An 11742-nucleotide genomic window follows, 5' to 3' on the forward strand; every position below is an offset into this window, starting at 1 on the left:
TACACCGTGCTATCACTATGCTACACCATGCTATGCTGTGCTATCGCTATCATGATTGACAGTTCCTGTGGCCAATCATTGTTGGATTTTCTTTCCTAATAAACGTCCAGAAGTGAATTAAAGAACTGGAGACGTGAGACCAGCAGCTGATGGTTCCTTTAACAATCTGACTACTGACGAGGGCTTGTTGATCAACACAGGAGGAAATATGATCCTGCTGATGCTGCCGGCCTGCAACCTGCTTTGTCCTCTGCTGGACTCCCCAGGAAATAGTGATGAACATGGAGGAAAGGACAATCAGTGATCGGGCAGCACCCCCCCCACCCCACCCCACCCCCCCCCCCCCCCCCACCCCCCCCCCACCCCCCCCCCCCCCCCACCCCCCCAACCCCCCCTCCTCCCCCGATACACCATCGCTCTGGACATTTGAATGACAATACTTTATGCTGCAATCACACAACTGGCCTTTATTAGTTTTTTATAAAGGCCGGCGGCTCGGCTGGAGTTCAGCTCTGCTGGCTGACGGTCCGGGGCGACGCCACCATGGGGAAGGTAACCACCAGTCCTGGCCCGGGTCCCGGGTCCCTGGCCCGGTCCCTGGTCCCTGGCCCGGGTCCTGGCCCGGGTCCCTGGCCCCGGTCCTGGCCCGCTGTCCGTCTCCTGTCTCAACGTCTCTGCCTCCACAGATCATCTTCTACGAGGACCGGGACTTCCAGGGTCGCGCCCACGAGTGCAGCAGCGACTGCGCCGACCTCCACCCCTACTTCAACCGCTGCAACTCCATCCGGGTGGAGAGCGGCTGCTTCATGGTGTACGAGCGCCCCAACTTCCTGGGCAACCAGTACTACCTGCGGCGCGGCGAGTACTCCGACAACCAGCGCAGCATCGGCATCAGCGACTGCGTGCGGTCCTGCCGGCTGATCCCTCAGGTAGGTGGGGGGGGAGGGGAGGGGGGGGGGGGTTTGTCCGTTTGCCTTCACGCCAGTGCCTTTGTGACATCCTGTCCCCGATCGGCCGGCAGCACCGGGGCTCCTACCGCATGCGGCTGTACGAGCGCGCCGACATGTCGGGCCAGATGCACGAGCTGGTGGACGACTGTCCCAACGTCCAGGACCGGCTCAGCGTCTCCGACTTCGCGTCCTGCAGCGTGCTGGACGGCCCCTGGCTGCTGTACGAGCAGCCGCACTACAAGGGCCGCGTCTTCTACCTGCGGCCCGGCGAGTACCGCCGCCACGGCGACTGGGGCGGCGCCACGCCGAGGGTCGGCTCCGTACGCAGGATCACCGACAGCAACTGACGCCCGGCGACTCCGACCGGCTGTTGATCCAATAAAGTTGTTGATTGAAACTCCGTCTGTCTCTCTGTTGGTCTGCGGGTTAGCGTCCCCCGAGGACAACCTGTCCCTCCACTCTGTCACCCGCCGCGCCGCCGTGGTTTAACACCCCCCCCCCCCCCCCCCCCCACAATGCCCCCGCCCCCCCACCGTGCTGGATTAACCCCTCTGCTGGTCTGCAGACCGTGGAGAACCAGTTCTCAGTTCTCAAACCCCCATAGTGCTTCAGCTCATCGCCGTGGAAACGACCCCACTGTGGGACTCTTTACAAAAACACTCCGTCTCCTTGGAAACGGAGTTTCTCAACTTTTCTCAAACTCTGGTCCTGGTTCTGGTTCTGGTTCTGGTCCTGGTCTTTGATCTGGTCCTGGTCCTGGTCCTGGTCCTGGTCACCACGTTGGCCGGAGTTCTGTGCATGCTCAGTAGAGCCAATCAGAACGAAGGTTCCTCCATGATGTCATCACTCCCGGTACGTGTACTCCTGGACCTGTTGCCATGACAACAATCCAACACTGTTTTTACTGTTTACGTGGAAACGGGCGTCGTTTTTGAAACGTTACTGTGTGAAATGTTGTCATGGAAACAGGACCTCATGGAATCAGAGTACCTGGAAATACACACACACACACACACACACACACACACTGTTACAGTTACCTAAGGTTCTTAGGTATTTCAGATACTCAGGTACTTGAGTTCTCAGGTATTTGAGGCTCTCAGGTATTTCAGGTACTTGAGTACTCGGGTACTCAGGTGTTTCAGGTACTCAGGTACTCAGGTTCTCAGGTATTTCAGCTATTTCAGGTTCTTAGGTTCCCAGGTACTCATGTACTCGGGTATTTCAGGTACTCAGGTACTCGGGTATTTCAGGTTCTCAGGTACTCATGTACTCGGGTATTTCAGGTGCTCGGGTATGTCAGCTCTTTCAGGTTCTTAGATTCTCATGTACTCATGTACTCAGGTATTTCAGCTATTTCAGGTTCTCAGGTACTTCAGGTACTTGGGTACTCGGGGAGGTACTCGGGTACTCAGATACTCAGGTACTCAGGTACTCGAGTACAGCAGGCTGAAAGGCCTCCTGCTCCGCTCCACCACATATTTAATGGCTGAGCGCGGTTCCATATTGTTCCGTCCTTTGTTGTGTGGACGGGGGGAACGGGGGGACGGGGGGGACGCTTGCTGGACGAGTGGACGTCCTGCCAGTCGTTTCCTTTCAAACACCAAACCGCCGGATTACTTCTGATCCAGATCCATATTTCTCTCTTGAGCCGCGACACAAAAACACGTGTTCAATTAGCCCGGCGAGGATTTACATAACAAAGCAGTGTGTGTGTGGGGGCCGAGGTATAAAAGGCCCCGGACACCTGGGGACCCCGCTCCAGCAGAGACCATGGGCAAGGTAGGTACCGCCGTCCGTCCTCCGGCCCCCCCGCCGCCGTCCCCGTCCGCCGACTGTCCCCCGACCGGTTCAGTCCAGCATCAGAAAGCTTGGTGTCTGGTTTGACCCGCCTCTGTCCTCGAGGGCCAATCCAGACGTCTGGTCAAAAACTGTTTTCTCCATTGGAGGGACTTCGCCAAGCTAAGGCCAATTCTATCCAGCTCTGGTCTAGAAGTGGTAGTTCATGCGTTTATCTCGTCTCGTTTACAATATGTAACTCCCTTTTTACTTGTTTTAAACAAATCTGCTTTGAACCGACTTCAAAGGGTTCAAAGTGCTGCAGTGCGGCTTTTAAACAGGATCTAGCAGACGGTCTCACGTTACTCCTATTTTATATTCTCAGCACCGGCTCCCCAGCAAATTTCGAATTGATTTCAAGACTTAGTTGTGACTTTTAGAGCGTTACGAGGTCAGGCTCCTAAATATGTGTCTGACTTGTTGTGCCCCTGGTACTCCTCCAGTCGCTCCCTGAGGTTCTCGGGCCAGAACCTCCTCACTGTTCCACGGACCCACTCAAAGCCAGAGGAGACTTGGCCTTTGAAGCTGTTGCTCCTAGATTGTGGAACGACCTTCCTTTGTCGCGCGTGGAGCCGATCTGTGGATTCTTTTAAGAAGCAGCTGGAAACATCTGTTCAGACAAGCTTTTAGTTGACATGTGACTGGTTCTATCTTTATTCCGTCCGTACTATTTTATTATTTTTATGCCCTGTGAAGCACCTTGTGATTTTATCTGTAAAGGTGCTATATAAATAAAGTTTCTTCTTCTTCTTCCGACTGCCCCCCCACCCCCCCCCCCCCCCCCCCCCCCCCCCCCAGATCATCTTCTACGAGGACAGGAACTTCCAGGGCCGGAGCCACGAGTGCAGCAGCGACTGCTCGGACCTTCACTCCTACTTCAGCCGCTGCAACTCCATCCGGGTGGAGAGCGGCTGCTTCATGATCTACGAGAGGCCCAACTTCACCGGCCACCAGTACTTCATGAGGCGGGGCGAGTACCACGAGTACCAGCGCTGGATGGGCTTCAGCAGCTGCATCCGGTCCTGCAGGATGATCCCGGCGGTAAGGCAGTGTGTGTGTGTGTGTGTGTGTGTGTGTGTGTGTGTGTGTGTGTGTGTGTGTGTGTGTGTGTGTGTGTGTGTGTGTGTGTGTGTGTGTGTGTGTGTGTGTGTGTGTGTGTGTGTGTGTGTGTGTGTGAGCGGAGAAGGTAGGAACGCTATAAGATAAGATATTCTTCCAGCCCGAAGGCCAGAGACCTTGAAGACCTTGAAGACCTTGAAGACATCTCAGAGCGGCGCCGTTAAAATATCTTCTATAAGTACAAGGTTAAAGTATCTTCTATAAGTACAAGGTTAAAGTATCTTCTATAAGTACAAGGTTAAAGTATCTTCTATAAGTACAAGGTTAAAGTATCTTCTATAAGTACAAGGTTAAAGTATCTTCTACAAGTACAAGGTTAAAGTATCTTCTATAAGTACAAGGTTAAAGTATCTTCTACAAGTACAAGGTTAAAGTATCTTCTACAAGTACAAGCTTAAAGTATCTTCTATAAGTACAAGGTTAAAGTATCTTCTACAAGTACAAGGTTAAAGTATCTTCTATAAGTACAAGGTTAAAGTATCTTCTACAAGTACAAGGTTAAAATATCTTCTATAAGTACAAGGTTCAAGTATCTTCTACAAGTACAAGGTTAAAATATCTTCTATAAGTACAAGGTTAAAGTATCTTCTACAAGTACAAGGTTAAAGTATCTTCTACAAGTACAAGCTTAAAGTATCTTCTATAAGTACAAGGTTAAAGTATCTTCTACAAGTACAAGGTTAAAGTATCTTCTATAAGTACAAGGTTAAAGTATCTTCTACAAGTACAAGGTTAAAATATCTTCTATAAGTACAAGGTTCAAGTATCTTCTACAAGTACAAGGTTAAAATATCTTCTATAAGTACAAGGTTAAAGTATCTTCTACAAGTACAAGCTTAAAGTATCTTCTATAAGTACAAGGTTAAAGTATCTTCTACAAGTACAAGGTTAAAATATCTTCTATAAGTACAAGGTTCAAGTATCTTCTACAAGTACAAGGTTCAAGTATCTTCTACAAGTACAAGGTTAAAGTATCTTCTACAAGTACAAGGTTAAAGTATCTTCTACAAGTACAAGGTTAAAATATCTTCTATAAGTACAAGGTTAAAGTATCTTCTACAAGTACAAGGTTCAAGTATCTTCTACAAGTACAAGGTTAAAGTATCTTCTACAAGTACAAGGTTAAAGTATCTTCTACAAGTACAAGGTTCAAGTATCTTCTACAAGTACAAGGTACAACGGCTCCTGGCGGTGTAAAGCAGCGAACAACAAACATGCATGAATCAACAATAACTTGCAGAAAAATGTTAATTCCCATTGTACCAAGTACTAATGTTTAGTATAAAGTACAGATGTACTTGTGGGCCCACAGTACCGAGGCTCCTACCGGTTGCGGATCTACGAGAAGCCGGACTTGGGCGGCCACGTGATGGAGTTCGTGGACGACTGTGCCTGCGTGTCGGACCGGTTCCACCACCGCCACGTGTACTCGTCCAACGTGATGAACGGCTTCTGGATCTTCTACGAGTACCCCAACTACCGGGGCCGGCAGTACTTCCTGCGGCCCGGCGAGTACCGGCGCTACCGCGACTGGTGCGCCACCTGCGCCATCGTGGGCTCCTTCAGGAGGGTGACGGAGTTCTGAGCCCCCCCTCCCCTCCCCCCCCCCCCCCACCCCCTCCCCCGGTGGAACCGCGCTGTAAATATCCAGTACTTTGTTTATTAAAAATGTGGGATTTTTTACACGGCTCTGTGTTTACGCTTCTTTCGTGGCCTCGGTGGAACGTTGTGCTTGGTGAAGCGGTTCCCTGTCCGGAGTTCCCGCCGGACGGCGTGACGCCAGAACCAGGTTCTCCACCACCTCCTGGGTTCTCCTCCAGCCAGTCGCTGCCTTGCTCGACCACACCTCCGCCTCCACTGGAAGAAAAGTAGAAGTGCAGTGAAAACAGCAGTTAAATACTCCGAGGAGGAACCAGTAGTACCTGCCTGTACCTTGTTCAACCTCTTCTGGTACGCACCGCTGCCACCAGAGGTCAAAGGTCAAAGGTCACTGATTCTGCTGGTGATTCTGCGGGAGCAGTTATGAGCTTTTCAATAAGTTGTTTCTTCCATAAAGTACTATTTGGTGTTTGATTTGTTCAATATCAACTAGTCCTACAACTTAACACAATGTAGTATTTAGTAGTCACCAGTGTAGTATTTAGTAGTGTACAATGCTTTATGCAGCATTTAAGCGCTATTTTTTCCAAATTGTCCCGGTGTTTGATAAACTTTATATTTTTATTTTGCTCCATTAATTTATTTTTCATTTACTTGTTGGAATGTCATGATTGTATAGTATTGTATAGGTTGCTTCCCAGATGCTTCGAGTACTAAGGTAAAAGTAAACTACAGATAACTTAACCACCCCCCCCCCCCCCCCCACCCCCCACACCCACTACTAAGCATCAGTATTACTCCACCCCAACATGACGGCTGGTCAATAAAAGCACCATCACCTCTTGTACATTAAAATGCTGATGAAACCGGACTCGTTCTGACTCGTTCTGACTCGTTCTGACTCGTTCTGACTCGTTCTGACTCGATCTGAGTCGATCTGACTCGTTCTGACTCGTTCTGACTCGTTCTGAGTCTCTCCTCCTCACTCGTTACGTTTCTTCTGCAAACGGAGCAGGTGGGCGGTGGAGTCGTTGATCTGCCTGCTACGTCAGCCTCCATCAGTCCAGAGGAGCCGGTACCAGCAGAGCCTCGTCACCGCCGGCCCAACGGGCCAATCAGACGAGCTCATTTCAACGACCACACCCAGACCGGCACTAGACCCTCTGCTGGCCCGGAGGCGGTGCTCAACAACACCTCTGCCTCTGATTGGCCGATGAGACTGTCACTCAGTTCAACCCAGCAGCAGCGTCCGTCAGAGGCTAGCACAGCGTTCCTCCGCTGGCCCCGGCAGCGGGACGGAGCTGTGGTGCGTTCAGAGGACGTAGGAGATTTGAGCTCCACAAAATAGAACCAGTCGTCTTCTGGATAAAGTCACTAATTGATTCCAGACACAGATTTCAGAATCACTTTTTAATGATTAAAAAATAAAGAAAAATCATTCTTGACTGGGCTAGCAGGGCTAGCAGGGCTAGCAGGGTTAGGCTAGCAGGGCGAGGGTAGTAGGGCTAGGCTCGCAGGGCTAGCAGGGCTAGGCTAGCAGGGCGAGGGTAGTAGGGCTAGGCTAGCAGGGCTAGCAGGGCTAGCAGGGTTAGGCTAGCAGGGCGAGGGTAGTAGGGCTAGGCTAGCAGGGCTAGCACTGCTACCTTTCTCTCTCTCAGTACAATGTAGTTATAATATATAATGTATATAATCTTTTAGTGAGTAGTACTAGTGAACACATTAGTGAGTAGTACTAGTGAACATATTAGTGAGTAGTACTAGTGAACATATTAGTGAGTAGTACTAGTGAGTAGTACTAGTGAACCTATTAGTGAGTAGTACTAGTGAGTAGTACTAGTGAACCTATTAGTGAGTAGTACTAGTGAGTAGTACTAGTGAGTAGTACTAGTGAACCTATTAGTGAGTAGTACTAGTGAGTAGTACTAGTGAACATATTAGTGAGTAGTACTAGTGAGTAGTACTAGTGAACCTATTAGTGAGTAGTACTAGTGAACATGTTAGTGAGCAGTACCAGTGAGCAGTACCAGTGAGTAGTACCAGTGAGCAGTACCAGTGAGTAGTACCAGTGAGCAGTACCAGTGAGTAGGAGGACGAGGACACTTTTAAAAACCACCAGGAACTTTATTCTTTCACTCTAAACTCTATTTTCTGTTGCTGTAACTTTTGTTTTCACTTTCGCTTTTAAAATCTGTTTATGTTGTTTTCTGAAGACGTCCTGGACCTGGTCCTGGACCTGGACCTGGACCTGGTCCTGGACCTGGTCCTGGTCCTGGACCTGGTCCTGGTCCTGGACCTGGACCTGGACCTGGACCTGGTCCTGGACCTGGACCTGGTCCTGGACCTAATCCTTGTGGAGGAACCTTCGTTCCCTTGGCGGAACCTTCGTCCGCCGTCACAGGATCCCAGCCGGACACTTTAAGCAGACGCACCAGCCGCTGCAGTGAAACACAAGAAGCCAATAACTGAGGTAAGAGTCAATAAAACCTCACCAATAACATGAATAACATCAGTAACATCACATCCGCTCCTCTGGCGGGACGAACGTCCGCCGCTGGGTTTGTTTAGAGAAGTTTAACGCGTCTGACTGACGTCACGTCAGTAATGATGACGTCCGTTAGCCTCGGCTAGCTCTTGCAGCACACATGCTAATCACCGCCACTAGCGTGTTTTGTTCGCCAGAGGAGCGTCGCTCGGGCCTTTTCCTGTCCACGAACCGATTTAAGGAAAGTCTGTGCTTAATTAATTTGGCTGAAACGTTCGTAACGTTGTGTTTTATATCAGATGTAACGCGAAACGGAGCACCGGTGTTGCGGTTTAATTGGTTCCCGTGTTAACTGGTGACTTCCTCCATTGTCTCCTGTTTATTTACAAAGGGACTAAAAACCTTCCTGTTTCGATGCTCTTATTGATTTTTATTGCTGTTTTAAAGTATTTTATATCAAACTGTTTAACTTATATTGATGCTTTTTGCACTTTGAGGTTTATGAATTTAAAGTGCAACTCAACTTTATTTATAAAGCGTTAAGCAGCCGTAGCGGAGACAAAATGCTGTACATTGAAATAAAAATATAAGAGGCAAAATAAAAACATTAAAACAATAAAAAAAAAATAAAAAAAAAGCTAAGCAATAAAAACAATCAGATGGTAAAACAATAAACAAAATATAAAAAGTTAAAACAATAAAAAACGAAGGCACTAAAACCAGAGCAGAGTCTCACGCTGAGGTAAAAGCCAAAGAATAAAAATGGGTTTTAAGACGAGTTTTAAAATATACAAATATACAAAATACAAATAAAATGTGTTATTATTGATACTAATATTATGACCACTAGGATTATGTAAAAACTGAACCGAGTGTTTGGTAGCAGATCAGAGCAAAATGGACTTTAGCTGATCTGATCCACTGATCAATCATCAGTTTGTTTCTCTCCACTCTGATCAAAATGGATGAGCTGAGACACGAGAGGTGACGAGTCTCAAGTTTCAATCTGATCCAAGGTTTTCATCAATCATTCAGATTCGTCGTGAGGAAAACTGCTTCAAATGACTATTTGGAGAAACACGTTCACGGTTTTTTTCTTCTTTTTTTTTTTTAAATGTACAAAATCAAGACAAAACAAAACGACTCCCAGACGACGGACCGTTCTGAAGTGGACTTACTCACTTCTACTACTTTGTCTGTGGGTCGAATTCCTGGAAGTCCTTGAGAGACGTTGGTCTGTTTACATGGACCGAGACTCATCTCTATGTTCTCCTCATGATTGATGCACCGTCGCTAGAGGCTCATATCTCATGGACACTTGTATCACTGGCCCTGGACCTGGACCTGGACCTGGTCCTGGTCCTGGCCCTGGACCTGGACCTGGACCTGGTCCGAGGTGTGTGGTGGGGCTGCAGTCTGCCCGTGGCTGCTGGTCTGAGCGTATGTGGAGAAGCTTCTGCCGGAGAATGGAGCTCACAGAGCTAATGCCCACAATAGACAATGCTGATGGCTGCTGCCAGAACGTATGGACGGCGTGTCCATTGTCCCCGTCATTGTCCCCGTCATTGTCCCCGTCATCGGCCCCGTTCAGCAAAAGTCGACCTGCTAATTCATCAGCTTTTCACATTTGAATAACAACACGTCATGGCCCCCGGGACGGGGTATAAAAGGGCCCTGGAGTCGTGGAGTTGGCAGAGCGAGTTGAACCACCTCTGGAAACAACCTAAACCACCATCATGGGCAAGGTAAGGACCGGGTCTCCTGGCGTGTCCCACAGCCGTGTGGGCTCCACCTCTGACGGCCCGCTGTGTTTCAGATCATCTTCTACGAGGAGAGGAACTTCCAGGGCCGCTCCTATGAGTGCAGCAGCGACTGCTCCGACATGTCGTCCTACCTGAGCAGGTGCCAGTCCTGCAGGGTGGAGAGCGGCTGCTTCATGGTCTACGAGAGGCCCAACTTCCAGGGCAACCAGTTCTTCATGAGGAGGGGCGAGTACCAAGACATGCAGCGCATGATGAGCATGGGCATGATGTTCGACAACATCAGGTCCTGCAGGATGATCCCCATGGTAGGAACCGGCTCCCCCTGGCCCCCAGAGCAGGTCCGAACCCCGTCCGTCCCCAAATAACGTCCCCCGTCTCCGTCCACAGCACCGAGGACAGTTCAGGATGAGGATCTACGAGAGGGAGAACTTCGGCGGCCAGATGAACGAGCTGATGGACGACTGCGACAACATCATGGACCGCTACCGCATGTCGGACTGCATGTCCTGCAACGTGATGGACGGCCACTGGCTGATGTACGAGCAGCCCCAGTACAGAGGCAGGATGATGTACCTGAGGCCCGGGGAGTACCGCAGCTTCAGGGAGATGGGCATGAGCGGCATGAGGTTCATGAGCATGAAGCGCATCACCGACATGTGCTAGGATTCTGTACCCGACTGAAATAAACATCTTGTGCAACTCATAACCGCGTCTGTCTGCGTGTGACTCCATCCGTACCAAGTGTGAACACGTAGGTACCGAGTGCGAACACGTCGGTACCGAGTGCGAACACGTCGGTACCGAGTGCGAACACGTCGGTACCGAGTGCGAACACGTCGGTACCGAGTGCGAACACGTCGGTACCAGTGTGAACACGTCGGTACCAGTGTGAACACGTCGGTACCGAGTGCGAACACGTCGGTACCGAGTGCGAACACGTCGGTACCAGTGTGAACACGTCGGTACCGAGTGCGAACACGTCGGTACCGAGTGCGAACACGTCGGTACCGAGTGCGAACACGTCGGTACCAGTGTGAACACGTCGGTACCGAGTGCGAACACGTCGGTACCGAGTGCGAACACGTCCATACCAAGTGCGAACACGTCCGTACCAAGTGTGAACACGTCCATACCAAGTGTGAACACGTCGGTACCAAGTGTGAACACGTCCATACCGAGTGTGAACACGTCCGTACCGAGTGTGAACACGTCCATACCAAGTGTGAACACGTCGGTACCAAGTGTGAACACGTCCATACCAAGTGTGAACACGTCGGTACCAAGTGTGAACACGTCCGTACCAAGTGTGAACACGTCGGTACCAAGTGTGAACACGTCCATACCAAGTGTGAACACGTCCGTACCAAGTGTGAACACGTCCGTACCAAGTGTGAACACGTCGGTACCAGTGCGAACACGTCGGTACCGAGTGTGAACACGTCCGTACCGAGTGTGAACACGTCCGTACCGAGTGCGAACACGTCCGTACCGAGTGCGAACACGTCGGTACCAGTGCGAACACGTCGGTACCGAGTGCGAACACGTCGGTACCAGTGTGAGCACGTCCGTACCAAGTGTGAACACGTACAAGACACTCAGACCAAAGTGGCGGCGGCACCTTGAGATCGGTCGTCTGGCCTCATGGTGGCGCTGCACTGGGGCCTTGCTGGGTGGAGCAGACACTGATCCACCACTAGGGGGCCTCTAATGGCTGAAACCCCAATGATGCTGAAGTACAACCCCCCCCCCCCACCCCCACTGGAGTTGGTAGTGGGAGGCTGCTGGTGGGGGTCATTAGGTCAAAATGGCCCCCGAGGGATTAGCGCAGTTGTTAGAACCTCCAGTAAAGCTGAACCAGGACGTCCCTCCAACCGTCCCTCCATCAGCGTACCTCTGTCACTGTCCGTCCGTCACCGTCCCTCCGTCACCCTTCCTCTGTCAGCGTTCCTCCCTCACTGTCCGTCCGTCACCGTCCCTCCGTCACCCTTCC

General features: G+C 50.4%; 2 protein-coding genes across 3 annotated transcripts; both read left to right on the top strand.

The window, feature by feature from the left end:
• Positions 1-791: 791 nt before the first annotated feature.
• Positions 792-10415, top strand: LOC308148029 (gamma-crystallin M1-like; the record flags this gene model as incomplete). 2 transcript variants are annotated; one of them, XM_080521441.1, is made up of 3 exons in its annotated part: positions 792-929; positions 9806-10057; positions 10140-10415. In XM_080521441.1, the coding sequence occupies exons 1-3, from the start codon at positions 807-809 to the stop codon at positions 10413-10415; spliced, it is 651 nt and encodes a 216-aa protein (XP_080377567.1). In that variant the 5' UTR covers positions 792-806. The 2 variants fall into 2 exon arrangements, with proteins under 2 accessions (XP_080377567.1, XP_080377566.1); XM_080521440.1 differs by lacking the exon at positions 792-929 and adding an exon at positions 9649-9734.
• Positions 2724-5493, top strand: LOC308148036 (gamma-crystallin M2-like; the record flags this gene model as incomplete). Its single annotated transcript, XM_080521449.1, has 3 exons — positions 2724-2732; positions 3588-3830; positions 5221-5493. The coding sequence occupies 3 exons, from the start codon at positions 2724-2726 to the stop codon at positions 5491-5493; spliced, it is 525 nt and encodes a 174-aa protein (XP_080377575.1).
• Positions 10416-11742: the final 1327 nt, after the last annotated feature.

Source organism: Blennius ocellaris (genome assembly GCF_963422515.1).
Source record: "Blennius ocellaris genome assembly, contig: SCAFFOLD_203, whole genome shotgun sequence".
Classification (NCBI taxonomy): Eukaryota; Metazoa; Chordata; class Actinopteri; order Blenniiformes; family Blenniidae; genus Blennius; species Blennius ocellaris.